Raw genomic sequence first — 24,862 nt, 5'->3', positions numbered from 1 at the left:
TTACAATTAGACAATATTTTCCTTCCTATTTTATTCTTTCTAAAAAGATCTAAAATGAAGTTAGAGAAGTTCAAACAAATAATAGAAAGAGCCTGCAAAAGTCGTTCGCTTGTCAAACGTCTGCAAAATTCTTTAAAATATTATAATTATGAGTTCCTGCTGTAGAATTAGTGTTTTCCTCTAATTCAAGGCTGACTTCCATGGAGAAATGAACCGTGATTTGTTTTTGCCCTAGTTTAAAAATCAGGTTTTAAAGAACTTCGAGAAACTATGAGTTATGTACGATGCAGCATATCTACCATATGCATAGTACACTGGTGGAGAAAATCTCAACAAGTGCATCAACAAAGGTTAAGAAAGGGCATAAAGTACATAAAATAAGTTTCGAGGAAACCATGTTAAATAATGAACTATTTCAAATTGTTACTCGGTAAACAATATTAGGTCCTTACATCATATTTAGATGTTCGATAATTTAAGTACGGTAAATTAAACATTTTTTTATATTCTTAAAACAACCATTTCTCATCTATGTCAAGACGTTAAACATAGAACTCTCAAAACGACATTTTCAATATTCACTGCATTTAATTCGTTTAAACAACAATAGAGAGGTGATTATAAGTGACTTGAGTTGAATAATTAATTCAACGACAGTGAAATGCAAGACTTATTGAATGATAACCCAACTTAAACTCACATAAATTTTCTCGCAATGGTAGAGATTTAAAGAGTAGTGTCGGGTGATGAATAGTAAATATACTAAATCAACCTAAGTGTAAACCTAAATAAACCAAAATGTAATTAATTAATTGAAAAGGTATCAATAGTTGTATGCTAGAAGGATGGAAAAGTTATATGTATAAAATGTAAAAGAAATTAATAATAAAATATAATTAAAAAATAAATACTGTGAATAACGAAACTGTGAATAATTTTCAGGGGGAATAAGTACAAAGTTACTTTTAACAAAAATATTCTAAAAATAATTGCCATATCTAACGTATTCTCGTATAAACATATTATTGTTTGAAACGTGTAAAAATGAATAATACAGTTTACTATGGCAAATTTTTCACATTCATTGCTTGGAAGCCAATGTTATAAATATTTATGAAAACGCAGTTTGTTTTCGTATAATTAAATAAAACCCGTTATTCTAAAATAAATACAAAAAGTACAAAACATTTTATGAATATTAAAATTCACCAAAAATATCTAAAAGAATATTATGGAATTGGATTTATTTATTATTCAAGTGTGCGTTTACTGTTTGTTTGAATTAATTTTAATTTTTAAATTCGCGAAAACAGCACGAAAAATTAATTTTATATGATGATCTAACGGTGAAATCATCCAGTTACAATGTTTATTTATTCTTTATTATAAAAAATACAAAAATTAAAGAACAATAATGCATATTTTCATGAGGAAATCAGATAAATTTACATAATCTTAATACTGATTTTTTTTTTGCAAATAACACTACGTTATATCAGCACGCAGACATTTTCTGGAAATGACCTAACAAGGTTCTTATTATTCAGTTCAAAGCAGATAAAAAAAATACCCCAGAAATATCAAAGAAAGCACAAAGCCCTTCAAGTTGTTTGGCAAACAAGCAATTTGAGTTCTATTTACAGAATAAGTGCGGATTGTCTGAAAAATGGAACGAACTGGACCGTTTCATCTAACTTTTAAGTTAGGAAGTATCTGGATTATATGCCAGAGGACTTCAAATTAAGTTTATGATGCTTGTACAATTACTATGAAGCAGTAATAACAGTTTCTATACTCATTTTGTTATAATATTATGGATATTTTTATTTGAATCAAAACGACGGCTTTAATTATTCTCAACGTTAGTTGTTAGGCTGACTTGTCTTGTTTTTGTTTTGAAATATTTACAGAAGTGAGCAGAAGAAACTTCTCAGAAAATAGTGATTGTAATCAAACATTGTGGCAAAAATGCTGTCAATTAGGAAGGTTCCCATTTTTCCCTGTGGTGTACTTGACAAATCAACTTCAGTTTTCTTATAATGTATTAGACTAGTTCATTATAACCTTTTATACGTCTTCCGAACAAATTGGCCAGTGTAGGAAATAAGATAATAATGTAATAATACTTAATGTTTTTTTTCCTGAATATTTCAGTTGATATAGGATAAACTATAACATATATTCTATTCAGAACACACGTGATCAATATGTGTCTGTCGAAAATTGTAAATTCATTTTACAATTAGACAATATTTTCCTTCCTATTTTATTCTTTCTAAAAAGATCTAAAATGAAGTTAGAGAAGTTCAAACAAATAATAGAAAGAGCCTGCAAAAGTCGTTCGCTTGTCAAACGTCTGCAAAATTCTTTAAAATATTATAATTACGAGTTCCTGCTGTAGAATTAGTGTTTTCCTCTAATTCACGGCTGACTTCCATGGAGAAATGTACCGTGATTTGTTTTTGCCCTAGTTTAAAAATCAGGTTTTAAAGAACTTCGAGGAACTATGAGTTATGTACGATGCAGTATATCTACCATATGCATAGTACACTGGTGGAGAAAATCTCAACAAGTGCATCAACAAAGGTTAAGAAAGGGCATAAAGTACATAAAATAAGTTTCGAGGAAACCATGTTAAATAATGAACTATTTCAAATTGTTACTCGGTAAATATAAATGAAATATTTAATTGCATTTTATGTAATTTACTTTTTTAGAAATAAGCCTAAGAAAAGATACATGATAGGTCAGATTACTGAACGTTATAGCCACAGAATTTTACGTAACAGTTTATTTAATCCAATTCAGTTGATATGGACTACAGCAAAGAAATATTACAATAAACATTCAGGTCGAGGAGGATATTCAAACCAGAACTGTCTGGATTTATGGAAAGAGGCATTGTCGAAAATATCAGCTTCGGTTTGTGCGAGCTCGATGAGGCCCATTGAAGAAGAAATTGACAAATGGTAGAATCTTGAGTAAGTTTTTGATATATTGGAAATAAACAGTTTAGTTATTAACATGATTAGTGTTTCTGAAAGTAACAGTGATTGAATAAAACTTTTGAATGTTGGTTTATGATTCAGTCAGTATATGTTAGAATTAATATACTTTAATTGCAGGGATATGTATTATAGAGATTATAGGAGAGAAATAATAGTAACATTTTGCAGATATATCAAATGGATTAAGGAGACTGCCGTGAATAAATGTAGATTAATCAAGAAATATGTATACAGGTAGTAACAGGCCAAACTAAGGAGATGACTTTACAAGCAAATAGATATATAATTATTAGTTAGGTGGGTTAGGCCTTTGGGGAATACCACAATATATAAAAACGTGCCTGGAACTCTACCTATACTAGTGTGGAAAAAAGGTAAATGTATATATTATAAAACTACTCTAACCTATAGTTTATTGTGGCTGTATAATTAATTGTAGTTTTAACTTCTTCGATAATATATGCATGTACTATAGTGTTAAAGTAAATATTAACACATAATACTTTTTTTCATTATTTTGTTTAGATTAGAATTTTGTTATATGTCAGAGCCAAAATGTATTAAAACTCCGACTTGCTGTGGCAAAATTGCGACGTTTTGACAGGTCACGTGTGTCACTACTGTCTCGAATAGGCTATAAAAATATAATATTAATACAGAATATAAGATCAACACTACGAAATCTGTGCTGCTATTTTAAATGTTAGCAACATAATGACACAATATAAACGAAGTATATTTTCACATGGCCTGTTGGAGAGGAGACTTTCGTCTATCGTCGTATCTCTAATTTTTCCTCAAGGCAAAACTTTAATTAAATTTGTATAAATCTAATAAATTTGCAAGACAATGTAAATGCGTGACGCAAATTCTATGTTCTCGGCTTATATTAAACCAATATATTATCCTCGTTTTAAAACAAAGCCTTTCTGATTCCCGTTAAAGAGCCATTCTCCCCTCTTCGGTTCGTTTATATTAAGAGGCAACAATGTTAAATATTAAACGTCTTATTATAAAACTTCCGCCAAAGAATATCGGACCATTGCTAATTAACCTTCCGAAAATTGATTGAAGGCAGCGGGCTCAAACTCAGCACAGTGTTTCTCCGGAAATATTTTTTTATTATTTATAATAATATTAATTACTTATAACGAAGTTGTCTCGAAGAAATTATATGTTGACATTTACCGAATCTTGTTAAATTAGTTACTTATTACATTGTTAGCAGTCGTTGTTACTTGTGACACTTAAAACATTAAAATTCCAGAATGTCCTTTCGGTCATATTTTGTCTTTTGTTTCCAAAAAGTAAATATAAAAAGAAAATGCATAAACATATTGATATTTCTGGTGGTTTTATGCTGATTTGTTTGTAAAATTTTCACTAGATTGTGCGTAGAGAATGAGCTGTATTTTGTTAAAGATTGGAAAGTCCCCACAAATTGGCAACACTGCATATGATAATCATGCAACATTTATTTAGATCAACTCCGATCTTACTGCTCTCCTATCTATGTATGTATCTAAAAAAATAAAAAATAAAAATAGAAATAAAAATTTGAACCGACTTCAAAAAGTAAACAAGGAATTCACTATAAATTAAAAAATAATCAAACTTTGATTTTTAACACAAAAATATCGTTTTAAAATAAACTATGTACATAATAATCTTTGTAATAACTAAATAAATATAATCAAAAACCTTATTTAACCTATCTACCACACGTATTTTATATTCTACTATATACACACACTTTAGCTTAATACCCACCTAAATCTATTTATTCACAATATTTTTGAAGTATGTGCCGAAATGTGAAAGCTTGAAGGGAAGTGAAACGTGAAGTCGTGGGAAAATCTCCTTATCCATCAAGATCTGCTTTCAAAACATTTTATCTCTACGATTTCTTTTTTAAACTCCACGTTTTGAAGCCAGAAGTAACACTATATTTATGTTTCGTCCAGCTAAATAGGCACCAGCCATGTTACATATAGTCAGTATACTGAAATTTTAAATTTATCTGGACCACTACACAAAATTGGATCATTATTTTATGTGGTGTTCGATATTATCTGGACAATGTTCTCTCGTAATATTAAAATATATAGGGATATGACGAGAGTGACTCAGAAGACAATTGACAAATCATTGAATTTTTTTTTAATTCGTTTAAAACAAAATAGTTACGATTATATGCGACTAAATTATTATATTCAGTCTAGAGCGAAAAAAGTAAGAAAATATTTACCAGTTCAATTAGGTATGATCAATTAAAACAAGGTATACCATATAGAGTAATCATGAAGTACATAGAGAAGCCCCCGGAAACTATAGTTAAAATAGTCTTGATCTACATAGACAATTTATTGGTTAGATTAAAATAGAAGGACTGGTGGTTTTATGCTGATTTGTTTGTAAAATTTTCACTAGCTTGTGCGTAGAGAATGAGCTGTATTTTGTTAAAGATTGGAAAGTCCCCACAAATTGGCAACACTGCATATGCTAATCATGCAACACTTCTTTAGATCAGCTCCGATCTTACTGCTCTTCTATCTATGTATGTATCTAAAAAAATAAAAAATAAAAATAGAAATAAAAATGTGAACCGACTTCAAAAAGTAAACAAGGAAATCACTAAAAATTAAAAAATAATCAAAATTTGATTTTTAACACAAAAATATCGTTTTAAAATAAACTATGTACATAATAATCTTTGTAATATCTAAATAAATATAATCAAAAACCTTATTTAACCTATCTACCACACGTATTTTATATTCTACTATATACACACACTTTAGCTTAATACCCACCTAAATCTATTTATTCACAATATTTTTGAAGTATGTGCCGAAATGTGAAAGCTTGAAGTGAAGTGAAACGTGAAGTCGTGGGAAAACGCAATAGTCGACTGGCAAGGTTATGGCCTCTGAATTTTGTGATGCGCATGGAATAATTTTCATTGACTACCTTCAAAAAGGGAGGACCATCGACAGCGAGTATTACATAGCATTATTGGACCGTTTGAAGGACTAAATCCCCGAAAACAGCTGTATTTGTAGAAAAAGAAAGTGCTGCTACACCAAGACAATGCACCGTGTCATATGTCAGTGAAAACGATGGCAAAAATCCATGAATGGGGCTTCGAATTGCTTTCTCTTCCACCGTGTTCTGCAGATCTGGCCTCCAGCGACTATTACCTGTTCTCAGATCTCAAAGAATGCGCGCTGGGAAGAAATTTTCGTTGAATAAAGAGGTGATCGCCGAAACTGAGGCTTATTTTGAAGCAAGGGACAAATCGTACTACAAAAATGGTATCGAAAAGTTGCAGGTTCGCTATAATCAGTGTATCACCCTTTAAAGGAATTATGTTGATTAAAAAAACTAATTTTGCCAACAAATGTGGTTTACTATGATAGGCCGGGGACTTTTCAATTGACCTGTTAGAACCTCCTCCTTTTTCGAAGTCGGTTAAAAACACTATAGTGTCGCTGTGTTGATATCGAAACATTGAGCAGTACAGAAACGGTCGTCAATGAATTAGCATCCGAATAATCACTCGAAACATAATAGTTTAAATTTAAATGAGCAACCCACCGACGCGTATTTACATACATATCCTCGTTTGCATTCAGAACGAGTCTCAAATTGAGGCCCCTCCTCCGTTGATCTACGGGTCTTAAGAACTTGACTCGACGTTTTAGAACGTTAAGATTTCGGTCATTATTATATTAAGATGTCGGGGAGCCGTTACGAGGCTACTTTAACAGCCAGTGTCGTTTAAAATACGATAATAAACATATTTGGTATATTAATATATATATATATATATATATATATATATATATAACTTGTCATTATATATAATCATGTATATTAAAGTCCTAAAATTGAAGCTCCAACATAGTTTACCAATATTAGTTAAACAACTAGACCATTTCTGGTTTGCAAAATATTCTGTTTGTCATTCATGTATCCATTATATATGATAAAATCTTGTGAACAAAAGTAAATTATTTTCTTAATAACAGCTCAATTTAAAAGTCCCCGGCCTACCATAGTAAAGCACATTTTTTTGGCAAAATTATTTTTTTATTTAACCTAATTTCCTTCAAGGGTGATACACTGATAATAGAGACCCTCCAACTTTTCGATACCATTTTTGTAGTACGATTTGTCTTTTGCTTCCAAATGGGCCTCAGTTTCGGCGATCGCCTCTTTATTCGACGAGAATTTCTTCCCAGCCAGCACTTTTTGAGAACTGAGCACAGGAAGTAGTCGCTGAGGGGCCAGATCTGGGGAATACGATGGATGAGGAAGCAATTCAAAGGCCAGTTCATGGATTTTTGGAATCGTTTTCACTGACCTGTGACACGGTGCATTGTTTTTCGGCGATTTCGTCCTTCAAACGGTCCAATAACGCTATGTAATAATCGCTGTTGATAGTCCTTCCGTTTTCAAAGTAATCAATGGAAATTATTCCATGTGCATCCCAAAATATAGACGCCATAACCCTGCCAGCCGACTGTTGCGTTTTCCCAGACTTTGGAGAGGGTTCATCGTGTGCAGACCACTCGGATGACTGTCTATTGGGCTTCGGAGTGAAATGATGGAGCCACGTTTCATCCATTGTCACATATCGACGCAAAAACTGGGGTTTATTACGCTTGATCATCTTCAACACTGTACCTGTCCTATATAATATATAGAGATATGAAGAGAGTAACTCAGAAGACAGTTGACAAGTCATTGATTTTTTGAACTATAATTAAAATTATCAAATTAGTTACGTCTTATTATCATCTATAAAATTATCAGTCCAGAGAAAAAAGAATCAAAATATTTACCAGTTATTGTGGTGTTCGTTATTAGCTGGACAATGTTCTCTCGTAATATCAAAATATATAGAGATATGAAGAGAGTGACTCAGAATACAGTTGACAAATCATTGAATTTTTTAAAAATTCGTTTAAATCAAAATAGTTACGATTATGTGCGACTAAATTAATATATTCAGTCTAGAGCAAAAAAAGTATGAAAATATTTACCAGTTCAATTAGGTATGATCAATTAAAACAAGGTATACCATAAAGAGTCATCATGAAGTACATAGAGAAGCCCCCAGAAACTATAGTTAAAATAGTTTTGATTTACATAGACAAATTATTGGTTAACTTAAAATAGAAGGACTAACATTTATAAATGTGCTATCCTGGCGGTTAAGCTTCTATTTTTGAGCCATATTCTGAACCTTTAACTTATCTCCTTATCCATCAAGATCTGCTTTCAAAACATTTTCTCTCTATGATTTATTTTTTAAACTCCACGTTTTGAAGCCAGAAGTAACACTATATTTATGTTTCGTCCAGCTAAATAGCCACCAGCCATGTTACATATAGTCAGTATACTGAAATTTTAAATTTATCTGGACCACTACACAAAATTGGATCATTCTTTTTTGTGGTGTTCGTTATTATCTCGACAATGTTCTCTCGTAATATTAAAATATATAGAGACATGACGAGAGTGACTCTTAAGACAGTTGACAAATCATTGAATTTTTTTTTTAATTCGTTTAAATCAAAATAGTTAAGATTATGTGCGACTAAATTAATATATTCAGTCTAGAGCGAAAAAAGTAAGAAATATTTACCAGTTCAATTAGGTATGATCAATTAAAACAAGGTATACCATATAGAGTCATCATGAAGTACATAGAGAAGCCCCCAGAAACTATAGTTAAAATAGTTTTAATCTACATAGACAAATTATTGGTTAGCTTAAAATAGAAGGACTAACCTTTATAAATGTGCTATCCTGGCGGTTAAGCTTCTATTATTGAGCCATATTCTGAACCTTTAAGTTATCTCCTTATCCATCAAGATCTGCTTTCAAAACATTTTCTCTCTACGATTTCTTTTTTAAACTCCACGCTTTGAACTCAGAAGTAACATTATATTTATGTTTCGTCCAGCTAAATAGGCACCAGCCATGTTACATATAGTCAGTATATTGAAATTTTAAATTTATCTGGACCACTACACAAAATTGGATAATTCTTTTTTGAGGTGTTCGTTATTAGCTGGACAATGTTCTCTCGTAATATCAAAATATATAGGGATATGACGAGAGTGACTCAGAAGACAGTTGACAAATCATTGAATTTTTTTTTAATTCGTTTAAATCAAAATAGTTACGATTATGTGCGACTAAATTAATATATTCAGTCTAGAGCGAAAAAAGTAAGAAAATATTTACCAGTTCAATTAGGTATGATCAATTAAAACAAGGTATACCATATAGAGTCATCATGAAGTACATAGAGAAGCTTCCGGAAACTATAGTTAAAATAGTCTTGATCTACATAGACAAATTATTGGTTAGCTTCAAATAGAAGAATTAACATTTATAAATGTACTATCCTGGCGGTTAAGCTTCTATTATTGAGCCATATTCTGAACCTTTAAGTTATCTCCTTATCCATCAAGATCTGCTTTCAAAACATTTTCTCTCTACGATTTATATTTTAAACTCCACGCTTTGAACTCAGAAGTAACATTATATTTATGTTTCATCCAGCTAAATAGGCACCAGCCATGTTACATATAGTCAGTATATTGAAATTTTAATTTTCTCTTAATTATTGTTTTGAAACTAAGGATTTTGTTTATATTTTACAAATAGATTCTATAATCAACCTACGAATGGTAATTTGTAATAAGATAAAAACTACAGTTTACATAAATGTTTAATGTCTTTGAAGTTTCCCTGAGTGAAATCCAACTTATTTTTATTAAAATGTCGTACGTCGTAACTCTAGCGTACAATTAACAATTTTAAAACCTTTCTGCTGGTTAATTGCTAGCGAGAATAAAATTGCTTTGGCGTAATTAACAACTCGACTGACCCAGTTAAAAAAGTTGTAGGAAATGCAATTATACTATTGCGGTGCAATTTTAGAAAATGGTTTATTAATAGGCAGTATATCACTTAAAATGGGCGTCTCCTCGCGTGGGGGCGACCGCTAGAAATATTATTTATGGCGTGGGGACTTTTTATTCTTGAACTTCCTACGATTAGTATTTCTTTGGAATGGGACTTTTTACATGTAAATGACGCCGTTTGGTATTTACCTATTATGGTTATTAAAAATAATTGGTGCGATTTATATAAAGCACAAGGCAGACATAATAAATCATTCAAAATAAATTTCATATAGTAAAGAACTTAGTTTTTTATTATCGCTCTCTCTCTAATGCAGTAAATTTAATAGAGTAACAGTGGGCCAGATTTGCTGACGATATTGCACTACTGGTAATAAGCAAAATATTAATGCAACTACATAGAGAACTAAATAGACAACAGTTAAATTATAATAATAGTACTAGGTGGACAAAAGTTTTACATATAATCCGTTCAATAAAATGGTCAAAACATCGCTTCATTGACTCTGAGTTTAGTTCATTTTAGCTCTGATATAACAAAATTCTAATCTCAATAAAATAATGAAACATTTTTTTTAATATAATTTTAACATTATAATATATCCAATGTATATATAATCCAACGACTTAAACTACAATTCATTCTAAAATCATAATAGTTTGTAGGTTAGAGTTGTGTTTTCGAAGTAATATGTTTTACTTTCCTTAGAGAGCATATTCACTTTTTACGTTTAGTTCTTGTTTCCTTCAGTATACTGTTTCCTTGTGAAGTCATTTTGAACTCACTGCATTTCTTTTTAGTTTGTTTTGTTATCACCTGTATACATCTTTATTGATAAAACTAGATTTACTCACAGCATTCTCTATAATGTATTGCAATATCTCCAAAATACTTATTATTATTTCTCTTCTCATCACTACATAGTATAAAACAAAGTCGCCTTTTCTGTCCCTATATCCCTATGTGCGCTTAAATCTTTAAAACTACGCAACGGATTTTGATGCGGTTTTTTTCAATAGATAGAGTAATTCAAGAGGAAGGTTTATATATATAATACATGCATAATATACTAAGGCAACATTGCTAATTTTAGAGGTTTCTAACGTGATGTCGTAAATTAACCTATTTTTTTAGGCTTATTTAGCAATTAGCAAAAACGCTGCCTAACCCTACGAGTTAGATCAAATTAATGTACTACAGTATTGTACACCATAAAAAGGTCTACAAAAAAGTCCGCGATGGTATATGTTTATCTTTTAGGGATAACCCACATTAACCATTTTTATTGTTTACTTTTTACGTGAGAAAATGGCTTATTTATGAAACTATTTTAAGCAATACGGCATTAATCCTTATCGAATTAAGTACCTTAAATACAGTGTGCAATTAATATAGATCAATATGGTTCCTTACAGCATGTAAATTAAACAAATATTTTCAAATGTTTAAAAATGTGTAATGTAATAAAAATTGTATGAATTTAGATATTCCAAAGATAGCAGGAAATCTTCATAGTAAGTATAGGGGAAGAGGAATTGTTTTACTCCAAATTTAATGCGTGCAGGCCAAGGGCAGTAATGAATGAACCAAAAATACTGGATCGATTTTAATCATGTTTTCATTGAGTGACATAGGCATATATATTTTATGCCGGTGCAAAGTCGGAGCGGGCCGCTATGTTTTTATATACAACGTTCATATTTTTTTTATAGTGTATTTAATTTAGTATCAGCATTGCACCCGTGCGAAGCCGGGGCGGGTCGCTAGTATATCATAAACAAACAAAAGCTCACGTATATGAAGTAGCCACTCTCATTGTAGCGGTAGATTCTCATTCATCAACAGTTCAACAGTCATTAAATCATTCACAATGATAATCTTCACCTGTATTTCATATTATCTAAAATCTAGTGTAATTAACTTATTAAGTTATTTAATATTATATATAGACCTATAAATTGGTTTTGAATTAAATATTTATTGTGAAAAATCGAAAATATTGCCACTTTTACCCATCTTTCAGGCAATTTACGGATTTCATCTCGAAAGAACGATTTACCTTTTAAGGGTATCCACAATCGACCCATTTTTTGATACCTTCATAACAAGTGAAGCGCTGCTCAGATGGTAAGGATTAATATGTCGGATTAAGTAGTAATCAGAAGGGTAGAGGTCTGGAGAATACGGATGATGGGGTACCACTTCTCATTTTAATGTTTGCATGATGTTTTAACTGGTTATTGCAATATGTGGTCGTGCATTGTCATACTGAGTAATAATATTGCTGTATCTTTGGTCGTGCTGTGGTTGCAATTCGCGCAGTGCTCAGCATAAACGCATTAATTATAATCGAGAGCGATCCCCATTGATGGGGATTGTCTTTTAATCCTCGTTTTCTTACTTCCTCTAAATTCCCTGTAAATGTCTTCGGATGTACAGGATCTTTTTTTGCTTGGTGTCAAAAATCTACTTTTAATACGTCGACATCAGTACTCACATGTTGAAATCGATAGAGCTTGGTTGCCGTAAACTTTACACATCATTCTACTACCTTTAGTCGCCTTTTTTTTAACTGAGGTAAAAAAACTGATATTTTTAATGCAATAAGAAAAAATTATTCACTCTTCGACGAAATGACACAAAATGAAAGGTGAGACTTGAACATAAAGTTGGTTACAAATGTACCATCGTAAATTCGTTAAAGTTAATTTATCCGCCTGATAACTTCATTTAAGTTGTTCTCTAAATAAATGTTTAAACAATTTACCCCTTTGCGGATTAATTTTTGTAAGGAAAATACAAACACACTTGCGTATTTTAATAAATTGCATATTCCTCTCCTATTGTTCTATAGCTGGTTTATACCCTTATTTAGGCAGATCTAATGTGTGATGCTGATAGCAAAAGCGCTAATAATATAATTTCTACACTGTTAAAGCCTTCGTTTGTTGAATAAAGAGATTTATTCACACGCCTGCTTTACACTACTTTGAGATTCGTTTGTGATGTTCAACACAATCCTCAAACCCTGACCAAAACAAACGAATTACTTCCTCCCGCTAGGTGGCACGATGGAAAAAAACCCGAATCCACCAAACAAAAAGCCTCGCCACCGTTTCGCATTATTTACGAAGGTGTTTGCCACGATTTGCATTTTAATTTTCAATTTTATGTCCGACTTACGAGAGAGAGAGAAAGAGTACAAGAGAGAAAGAGAGAGAGATAGCGTCGCACAAAAGGGATGACCGTCGTCCCGCCACCGACAAACAAACGCAACTCCGACGGGTAGCTTTTTCTGACAAATCGTCGGCTTGTGTAATTAAATTACGTCACTGTTTATTGCAGGCCGCATTGTTCCATGCAATTACGCTTCTGGGGAACGAATCGTCCGCCCGCGACGACTCACGATGCAGCAGCAGCAACGCTACAGGAAAATAATTTCGTTAACCGTCGGATTGATTGTCCACCGGGTCACTTACCGATGCTCTAACGGCTGATACGGCTCCGGAGTTGTACGTATTAAATCGACTTGAGGTCAGTTTTTGCGTAAACTGATCTACATTTGCTGAAATATAAAAGTCCATGTGGAAAAAATAAAATTTATTCGGAGAAATCGATTTGGAGCCATTTTTGAAAAGAATGATTGCGAGCAATGATAAATGGACAACATACAACAATGTTTTATAGTCAATTTATTTATTAAAAGTAGATATTAATGATATCGGATGGTTTAGTGACATTATGCACACGTAGAAGTCCGGACGCTTCCGTGTTGATGTGGTTTTGGAGTCTTCTTTGACGAAAAACAGCAAATCTTCTGTACCATGACGGTTTCTAATACCATACCAGGGTATTCACATTATATTTCGAACCTTTGAATCACTGGAATAGTGCAGCTCCATAGCCGAATTACATAGCACCTCACTGGTGTTAATATTTGTTTATATAAAAGCTTCTTCTAAATTTGCCCAAGCAATCAATACATTTTCCAGAACTTAACGTTGGGTTCGTCGCGTTTCTTTTTATATCATCTTTCCATCTTAGCTTGGCATCCCGAGTCATGCCAAGGTATTTTGTCTTAGGATATGAAATTTGAATGCTGTTTATAAAGATACGTTGTGGCGTTATCCTTTTATTTGTGACATTGACAATTTTTAAGCTCAGATAAACACATTAATCTGTTAGAACTTCAACTACCTGCCCGTGGGCTATAATTATTTTTATATGATTTCCGTTATATAATATAACTATCCTGTCATGTAGAAGATCGTTTCACTAAGTGATTTGCTGTACAAACTTATAATCGCAGTTTTATTCTTCATACTATTCTAAGTTAATCTAAAGTCTGTGCTAACTTATTCTAAAGAATATTCTAATTTATTCTAGAAAGTATTATATCTCACTCTATGTGTCTATTAATCAGTTCTTCGTATAGTACTTTGCGTTTGAGCCTATGCACTTCACTCACATCGCGCACATTAAACTGTTTGGCGAGTACATTGTGATGCACTAACAGTCTTTCAGAGTACTTTGCACTAAGACATCGAATCACACTCGTTTTAAGGGGATATCGCGCTGAAATAGTTTGTAGGAGAGGTAATATGTGGCATCGACGATGACTCCCAATACTTTATTCTGGAACCTCTGAAGAATAGCAATAACCATAGATCCTAATGGGCCTTACATTAACAACTATTGACTTATACAACAAAACCTTGTTATCTAAGGATAATTTTAATCAGCCAATATATCTGGTTTAGTGTAAGCCCAAGCTGTTTACGGTTTGTTATTATATGCTTTTTCCATGTTAAATGTGAATCAGAATTCATTCCCAGATATTAAACGTTGCCTGTTTGCGGGAGTTCATAATTATTTATTTTTACGAGGGGCAAGTTCTTCTACAAAGGGGAATGTCACATGGGTAGATTTTGTCTCATTTGCTTTGATACGCCATGTTTTCAACCATAATTCGATTTTGTTAAGATGAAGAGGAGGTTTCTTAACTGATATTGGATCCCCGTGTGACGACAAAATCGCTGTATCGTCAGCGTATGTTCAGCTAAAGCATAGTGACGAAGGGAGGAGAAAATCAGCTTTAACCTAAAGAGCCTGTAATGATTGGCCTCGATTGATCGGCCAAATATTATTTCTTTGTCGAGCAAGAAACGAATAGGATGAGGTCAGAATAGATACAACTATTTGTGATGGGGGTGGGAATCCAAGGGAGAAAATTGGGATAGTGAACAAAGAAGGGACGCAACAAGCCAACTTCAGTCTTGAAAAGAAGACCAGCAATCATATGAGAGGTACAAGTGGAGTAGTTAGGGATAAGACGGTCCGTGACGTGGTAGGGCAAGATATCTCACAGTGAACTTCAGTGAAAACAAATGCTTACGATAACAGGTGGGGTGGATGTAAGACTGCACAAGTTAAGTGCAGGGGATGATCGAAAGACACCCAGCGATTTTTTTAAATGTGTTATTCACATTATACAGATCTTTATTTCCCTTGCTGATTTTGTCAAGCTCTTCCTTATATTCTCTCTGTTGCTCTATAACTCCTTTCATGCATGATGATGTTCCTTTTTAAAACATTCAATGATGACAGCGAATATATCGAATCACTTTTAAACTGTTTTTAGTTTTGAACTGTTCTTAAGTGCGTTCTCGCATTCACTAGTTGACTTTCCAACAAAGCTGGAACTTAGCACCAACCTCATTCCTTTAAACTTCTCTTTTACTATTTCCTCTAATATAATATCAGACAAAAACCCTATTGAGTGATATGTTATAAATCTTAATTTACACTATGACTCGTTAAAGTGAAATATTTTTATTACATCCATTCATCTTCATACTCGATCGATATTTATTTATGGCATTCCGTTTTTTTCCTACGAAATATCCACGGGTCTTCGACACGGTAGAGAAAAACGTTATAAACGACGGGGTCATTTTTCAGAATGTATCGGCCGAAACGCGTTACACATTTTCCACCGCCATTATTCAAAACCAGGAACATCGCCCGACCCGAACACGTCGGGGGGGCACGAGCAAAAACGTCTCCCCCATGCGACAACCTCGGGAACAGCTGTTCCTTGGTTTATTATCTAAACTACGGTCAGCGAAATTATCTGAGGAGAACGCCGGTGCTTTTGTTTTGCGCGAGCTTGCGGTTATATTTAATCCGGTATCTGGGCTCTAGTAAACAATTTACGGAAAATCTAACGGAGAATTAATTGCTATTTGTAGATTAAAATATTTATTGCTTTGCTGTGAACTCACGTCATCAAGATGTATAATGTATTGCCTATTGCAGTTTGTAAATTCTATTTAATTTATATATATATATATATATATATATATATATATATATATATATATATATATTTACGTATATATATATATATATATATATATATATATATATATATATATATATATATATGTACATTTATTGAAAATTTCAATAATAATTGCAGAAATAACCATCGATTAACTGTTTATGTTACTGCGAAAGCTACAAGAAATTTAAACTGTGATAAATATGTCAACAATTTTCATAATCAAACACATATTGCAAGTTGCCTGACTGGCATCATATGGCTTTTATCTGTTAATTAGTTTAGTTGCCATCGTCATTAAAAATGGAAAACAATGTAGTTTATTTTATGCAATATAAAACACTTAATATGTTTTATTTTTTATTTTGTAAATAATATATCAATATAATATAATAGTAATATCTTATATCTTATAATATAATATTAGATATCCTACAATACATCCTGAAATCATACCTATATATCTAAGACGTTTATCCAAAATAGCAGTAAACTCTAGTCATCTAAATTTATGACGTCAAAACGTCGCAATGTTGACGCCTTTAACTTTGAGTATTAATTATGCAGCTGCAATAGTTTTTAAGTTCGAGTTGTTTTATTATATTTCATTAAACTCTTTTTCAAATCACTTATAGTACCACTGGACTCCTATTATAAAGATGTGAAAAAGTAGCGACTTATATTATATATATATATATATATATATATATATATATATATATATATATATATATATATATATATATATATATATATATATATATATCGCGGGTTTAACCAACGGGTTTATCTGGACTGGATTTACAGTTTAACGTGGGTTCCGAACCATGGTACTCGTGACCGTCTGGTGAGTGACCAACTTAGAAATAATCCCAGAAAACCTTCGGTCTTAGCCAGCCTGGTTATTGGCGTGAATCATTTTCCTTGTCGGATTTTGCACTCTTGTCTAAAGACTATCACAGATGTTAAACAATCACAAACATAAATTAACCTCAGTCGAATCCGCGACTATCGAAACAGTATAAGGACCGTCCTGTCGCCTTTACTACTGCGCCGACCAAGCCGGCATGGTTTAAGATTTAAATTTAAATAGATATTAATTGTTTTTATAAATAATAGTATAATTAAAAAATTATATTATGTCGATATATTATCTATAATATTAAAACTTAAACGAACTATATTGTCCTACTATTCTAAAGACGATAGGTTTTTTTTCGAATTTAACGAACACAATCTAGAATATTTAGATTTTGTGCCACATTACTAGGAATTATATAGGAAAAATAAATTAAATTAGGAATACAATTTTTGTGTTATTTTTGTTAGTTTTACATACATTGGATTTAAAATATGAAAGAACAGAGAGTGCAGAATGTAAAGTAATATCCTTAAAAGTTATAAAAAGCAAAACAGTATCAATTTTGTTTATAGTGGGAATGTTAGGTACCAAATCTATAACAAAACATTCTTAACATGTTGCATTCATGTTGGTCTAAAACACAAAAACTATTAATTTACTTTAAAAACTGTGTTACTTAAGAAAATAAAAGGTGATTTATGGAACGGCGATACAACACGACACTCATCACTTGTTGTACAACGTAGCAAAAGTCCCGTCACATTTGGATTGGTTCTATTTTTGCTCAAAGAAAAGATCAGTAAGTTTGGTTTTCTTAAAATATTTATTTGGTCTTTTTGGTATGATTGAAACATTCGGCTCTTTTTAAGGCATTTTTCATGACATCATTTCAGTCATTTCAGCAACATTTGAGGCTGCATTTCTTCAATTTCATGACGATTATTCTCTTTAAGATGTTAAAACCTTTGGGGCTTATTCAAATAAAGTTTTGATTTTAAAAAATTCCGTACGAAAAAGGGTGGTGCTGTAAAATCCGAAGATCTGGCTGGCTATGCTATATCGCCACTTCGAGAAATTAGTCTTCGTGGAGAAACGTCATTCAATGATAGAATAGTTAAAGAAGCTGTGTGTGTAGTGATGTTTCATGAGGTTTCAGTGGGGTTTCATTATTGAGGATTCTGTGTTCCCCAAAACCGACCGATCTATTAATGTGGACACTGAGAAGAAAATAAGCTTCACCGCTCGTTATCAATTTGGACGAAAAATCTTCAATTTCACCAGACAACTTTAGGATTGCAGTACTGCACTCAACTCGTTGATCAGGATCTCACGGTAGCAATTTTTGGACTAATTGAATTTTATACGGGAACATTTTCAAACCAGTTTTCAAAATTCACCTTAAGCTTGTGAGTAAATGTGTAACTGGGAACCACGTCACCGAATTGATGTTTCTGAAGACTCTGCAACACTATCGCGCACCAGAGCCACATTTTCAGCATTCACGAGACGTTCGTTGTCTTCCGGTACGAGGCCTGTCTGCTGTCGTACCGTACTGTCGGAAATTTACATGTAAATGATAAATTGTGGTTTTGCGAGCCACTGGACGATTAGGATATTTTTGATGCAGTATCGGCTGGGTGGCTGTAATGGAACGATTATTTTCAATAAATATTATCATTATCTCTGCTCGTTCTTGTGGCATATATTTACCCATTTAATAAATATTTACCATTTTTAATAAAATGTGGACGGCCACACAACACAATGTTTGAAGCAAGTCTGAGCTAGACGTCAAATAACTAAGATAGCTCGCAATCCAAATGGTTGCATTACCGGTTACATTACGAAGGAGATATAAAAAAAACCTTTCGTCTATTTTTAAATAGCTTACTCTCTCATACACACACACACACACACACACACACACACACATATATATATATATATATATATATATATATATATATATATATACATAGAAAGTTATTAATCATATTAAACAATTAAAACAACTTATTTGAAGATATTCTCGAGAAAGAATCTTATTAAGAGCAAAATTCGTAAATATATTGTTAAAGTTCTCCTGCTGTGAAATCCTACTTTTGCAATTTTATAACTTTGCGAAACTGATTTTAATTCTCGAAACGCCATGAAAAGTTTGATCCCGAAGAAAAAAAAATAGTTGGCAAAGTATTTAAGTGGCTTTTGCGTTTCCCCATCACTTAGTCGAAATTTCTTATCAAATTTTCAGGAATAATTTACTATTCGTTATCTTTTTCGTTGGATGGAAGACCCTGGAGCGGGTTCGTGATTTAAATATTCCATAAATTGAATTAACAGTGTCGAAGTTATTTAATATAAACACGTTATTAAGTAATTCATTCCGATGCGTTGATTTTATTGTTGTATTAGGAGTATAAATTAGTTTTAAATTATTTATTTTAATTGCAAGCTTTAGAGTGAACAATTTAATATATTTTATTCAAAATATTCTCCAGAGAAAGTCGCTACTTTTTCACATCTTTGTATTAGAAGTACAGTGGTACTATAAGTGGTTTGGAAAAGAGTTTAATGAAATATAATAAAACAACTCGAACTTAAAAACTATTGCAGCTGCATAATTAATACTCAAAGTTAAAGGCGTCAACATTGCGACGTTTTGACGTCATAAATTTAGATGACTAGAGTTTACTGCTATTTTGGATAAACATCCTAGATATATAGGTATGGTTTCAGGATGTATTGTAGGATATCTAATATTATATTATAAGATAAAAGATATTACTATTATATTATATTGATATATTATTTACAAAATAAAAAATAAAACATATTAAGTGTTTTATATTGCATAAAATAAACTACATTGTTTTCCATTTTTGATGACAATGGAAACTAAACTAATTAACAGATAAAAGCCATATGATGCCAGTCAGGCAAACTTGCAATATGTGTTTGATTATGAAAATTGTTGACATATTTATCACAGTTTAAATTTCTTGTAGCTTTCGCAGTAACATAAACAGTTAGTCGATGGTTATTTCTGGAATTGTTATTGAAATTTTCAATAAATGTATTATTTATATACTATTAATTTTATGCATTTCATACTATAATGCTTTATATTTATTTTAGGAGGTAAAAAATTGGTATATTAATTTCAGATAATTTTATCAAAAGAAGTTACTATATATCCATTTTTTATATGTAAATTATTATTATTAATTAATATACAGTGGGTATCCAGATTATTACGGACAGTACTCGTACTGTAGTTTATAGTTTAATATATTTGGTTGAATAAATCATGTTGTTATAAAGAGGGTTGTAAAGATTATGTCATTTTAAATATGTACTAAAATCATTACAAATAGTTTTTCTGAAGTGTTTCTGTTGTATTGTGTAGATATTATAATTTCTTTACTTATAACCGACCTTCGTTTCTATAGCAATTAAAAAGTAAGTAGTCCTTCGTATAGTAACACATTTCTTATGTATTGTCTACGAATTTACATTTTATTAATGGTTCGACACGATTACCAAAAATTCTCCACTTTTTAGATCCAAGAAAATGCAGGAGGGCGCAAATGTTGTTACTGCACTCTAACATCAAAATAAGATTGCTTCCTGTCAAATAAGTATAATTTTAGTACAATAGAGTTGGTCATTCATCACAATAGTTCACAATTTATGCTATTAATTTGCAGGTGTGCTTTTCCAATGAATCAATCTCCCAAATTTTAACTAATAGAAGTTCTTTTGTAAGACGACGCCCTGGTGAACAATTCCACGCCTATTGCCCTGTAGCGAGGGTTAAACGCCCGGTTAGTACCATGGAGTGGTCTGATGAAGGACAATGAAACTAGACCAATACAAGCGAGTACCAGAAATCAGGTTACTACCGCAGAACAATAAATAGTACCCTGGCGACGACAACTACTTTTTTATGATACAGAACCATGTCATGAATTCAGAAGTGTTACTGCATATTTGTTGGAAAGAATCATTGCTTTGCATCCGCCAGCGAATTCACAAGACATGAATCTCATTGAAAACATGTGGGAACTTATCAAACGGTGATTAAAAAAGAAGTGATTACGACCAAGCAGCTGTTAATTGAAACTCTCATGACAGAATGGCATCACAACTCGAGGAAGAAGCTCGAGGAAGATGCGAAAACATGTATTGAGAGCATTTACCGACACATAGAAGCTTTTGGCATCACTAAATATTAAAATTATACAAATAGGTACCCTTCAATAATATCCCAGATATACGTCTCGGGGTTGCTATTCGTTATCGTGCTCCTGTTGGCGCTGCTGACACCCCGCCCTTGTTCAACATCTGGGATTATATTTCTGGGTATTTTGCAGACAGTTATTCCAAGATTTAAAATTCGACATGCCTCAAGATCGCTACACAAGTAAAAAATATATAAGAGAACCCAAATAAGTTGTTAGAGAAATCCAATTAAACTAAAAAATTAAATAATCTTAATATTGTCCGTAATAATGTATACACACACCGTATATATTAAGTAAAAATGCTGATAAAATAAACTTACCACTTCCTGGTACGTAGATATTTAAAAACAGGCAATCTTCCGACTGATTTACCAATAGCGGTATCAACTTCTTCAAGTACTGGAAACGGCCCTTGGGCATAAATTGCAGTGCCGCCGTTCTGTTGCCTATATCCGGATATTTTTGCGGACACACGGCTCCGAACGTATCAGCAAGCCTTGTACCGGGCCAAGAAAGCGGAGCTTGCGGCGGCTGGAATCTTAATGGCCCCACTGGTGGAGCAGCGTAAGGTACACCACGGAAAACCTAATATAATTTAAAAATGTATACATATTAGTATAAAAACCTATATATATTCCTGTCTATAGTACAGGAATTATGTGTACTAAGCAATGATGTATGAGATTAGTTATTTCAAAATTCATACCATCAGTTTTTGTTAAATTCATGTGAGAAGCGTGAGAAGAAGTAGCGATGTTTTTTAGTATGAATAATATCGGATAAATATTGAGACGAATATACTAGTCAGAAATATCTTTTAGCAAAATATGCTTTTTGTAGTGCGCCACCGTGTTATACATACACACACATATATATATATATATATATATATATATATATATATATATATATATATATATATATATATATATATATATATGTGTAAGAAATATGAGTACTAAAGTATGATGTATGAGGGAAGTTACATCAAAATTCATATCATCTGTTTTTAGTTAAATTCATGTTAGATGATATTGTAAGGATAGACAAATACAATGATACCGGAGAAATATTTAGACTAATATAATAGTTAGAAGTATCAATTAATAAAACACAACTTATAAATGCATGGATTACTTTTTCTATAATTTTAAGGAAGCCAAACTGCTATATATTCCCTAATTATTTCAAGAGTACGACACAGCTATAGATAGCCTAATTATTTTAAACTTAAAATTGTTTTATTACAAACTCTATTACCTCGACTGGTTCCAAATGTCTCGAATTCAATTCCAATATGATGCCTCTAATTGCTCCCGTTTGGATTTCCACTATCCGGGAACTGTACCTCGGCGGTCCGGCTCTTGTCTCCTGTCCGGCGGTCAGTATGATCAAGAGAAACACTATCGGCACGATCTGGCAACGGTGCACCGACTGGCAGATATTACGATGGCTGCCTGTGGCGGCGCATCGAGGAAGCATGGTCTGGGACGCGGAGGAGGAAGCCCGGCATCACTAAGGCTCAACGCGCCCGCCAGTAGTCCAGGCGCGAAGTGAGAAGGCTGCAAAGCAAAGAAAACCGAACGTTCAATGGGGTTTAAATCGATTCCATTCAATTAAGAGGTGTACTAGAAAGTTATTGCCAGTTTTTCTATAACAGACGTAGCCACCTTCTTAAGTAAAAAATGTTATGATCTGATACATCATTTTATTCCACTACCATCAAGCTTCAAACCTATACATAGTTTACCCAAAATAGTAGTGAAACACATGACCTGTCAAAATGTCGCAATATTGTCGCAGGAACTCTGAGTTTTAGTACATTTTGGCTTTGACATTTAACAAAAGTTTAGTATACATGAAATAATGAAACAAAAATGTTATGTATTATAATTTATTTTAACGTTATAGTACATCTAACACATATATTATCGAAAAACTTTTTTAGTTAGCCCTAACCCTCAAAAGATGCGTGTATAAATTTGACAGCCGTCGGATCATTAGTTTGTGAATTATAGCATTTTGAGTGAAGCAACTTTGTTATTGTGGAAAAAATGGATAAAAAGGAATTTCGCGTGTTGATAAAATATTGCTTTTTGAAAGGAAAAAAAAATTGAAGCAAAAACATGACTTGATGCCGAGTTTCCGGACACCGCGCCAAGAAAATCAACCATCAACGATTGGTATGCTAAGTTTAGAGGTGGTGAAATAAGCACCGAAATTGGCGAACGCTGTGGGCGCCCAAAAGTTGTTACCGCCGACAATACTAAGAAAATCCACAAAATAATTTTGAATGTCCGTAAATATAAATTGAATGAAATAGCAGACACCACAAAGATATCAACTGAACGTGTACATCATATCATTCACAAATATTTGGGCATGAGAAAGCTCTGTGCAAAGAGGATGCCGCGCGAGCTCACTTTTGACTAAACGACGAGTTGGTTCTTCGGAGCAGTGTTTGAAGATGATCAAGCATAATACGCCCGAGTTTTTGCGTCGATATGTGACAATGGATGAAACATGGCTCCATCAATTCACTCCGAATTCCAATCTACAGTCATCCGAGTGGACTGTACACGATGAACCTACTCCAAAGCGTGGTAAAACGCAACAGCCGGCTGGCAAGGTTATGGTGTCTGTATTTTAGGATGCGCATGAAATAATTTTCATTGACTACCTTGAAAAGGGAAACACCATCAACAGCGACTGTTTCATAGCGTTATTGAACCGTTTGAAGGACGAAATCACCCAAAAACAGCCGCTTTTGAAGAAAAAGAACGCACTGCTTCACCAAGACAGTGCACCTTGTCATAAGTCAGTGGAAACGGTGGCAACAATCCATGAATTGGTCTTTTATTGCTTCCTCGTCCACCGTATTCTCCAGATGTGGCCACCAGCGACTATTTCCTGTTCTCAGATCGCAAAAGAATGCTCGATGGGAAGAAATTTTCGTCGAATGAAGAGTTGATCGCCAAAACTGAGTTATATTTTGACGCAAATGAGAAACCGTACTACAAAAATGGGATCGAAGTTGGAGGGTCGCTATAATCAGTATGTGACCCCTGAAGGGAATTATTTTGAATAAAAAAACTAATTTTGCCAAAAAAATGTGTTTTACTATGGTAAGCCGGGGACTTTTCAATTGACCTCTTATATCTTTGAAAATATTTCAGATTAGAAAAGACCTTTTTAAGGACATATTCTTAGAAGATTAAACTTTGAAAATTTAAAAACGGTTTTTCAAATTTCTCGGCTAGAATACCGTCTCTTAAGTTTAAAGAACCAATTGATGATGATTTGGGTGAGTCCAAACTAACGGCACGGACAGGTTTTTTAATAATAAAGCCCTGAATCGAAGCAGATTGTAGCAAAAAGATAACCGTTTTTTTAATTATCCTACGAAACTAGATCAGTATCAAAGAAACCAATACAGTTAAGGATAGAAACTTAATTGAAA

At 32.7% G+C, this 24,862-nt stretch overlaps 1 protein-coding gene across 1 annotated transcript in view; it reads right to left on the bottom strand.

Moving 5' to 3' along the window:
* Positions 1 to 24,862, bottom strand: part of LOC143192337 (neuroligin-4, X-linked) — a 202,458-nt gene that overhangs the window by 170,785 nt on the left and 6,811 nt on the right. The window contains exons 2-3 of the mRNA XM_076397610.1: positions 22,663 to 22,964; positions 21,723 to 21,987 (exon numbers count right to left, since the gene is read on the bottom strand). Of these exons, the coding sequence (XP_076253725.1) occupies positions 21,723 to 21,987; positions 22,663 to 22,884 (487 nt within the window). The 5' untranslated portion in view covers positions 22,885 to 22,964. The remainder of the gene's footprint in view (positions 1 to 21,722; positions 21,988 to 22,662; positions 22,965 to 24,862) is intronic.

The sequence above is a fragment of the Rhynchophorus ferrugineus genome, unplaced genomic scaffold (assembly GCF_030347505.1).
Source record: "Rhynchophorus ferrugineus isolate W39M unplaced genomic scaffold, kcgeb_rfMv2 rfM3, whole genome shotgun sequence".
NCBI classification, from domain to species: Eukaryota; Metazoa; Arthropoda; class Insecta; order Coleoptera; family Curculionidae; genus Rhynchophorus; species Rhynchophorus ferrugineus.
Note: the sequence above shows the minus strand (reverse complement) of the source record. Positions and strands in the feature narration are given on the sequence as shown.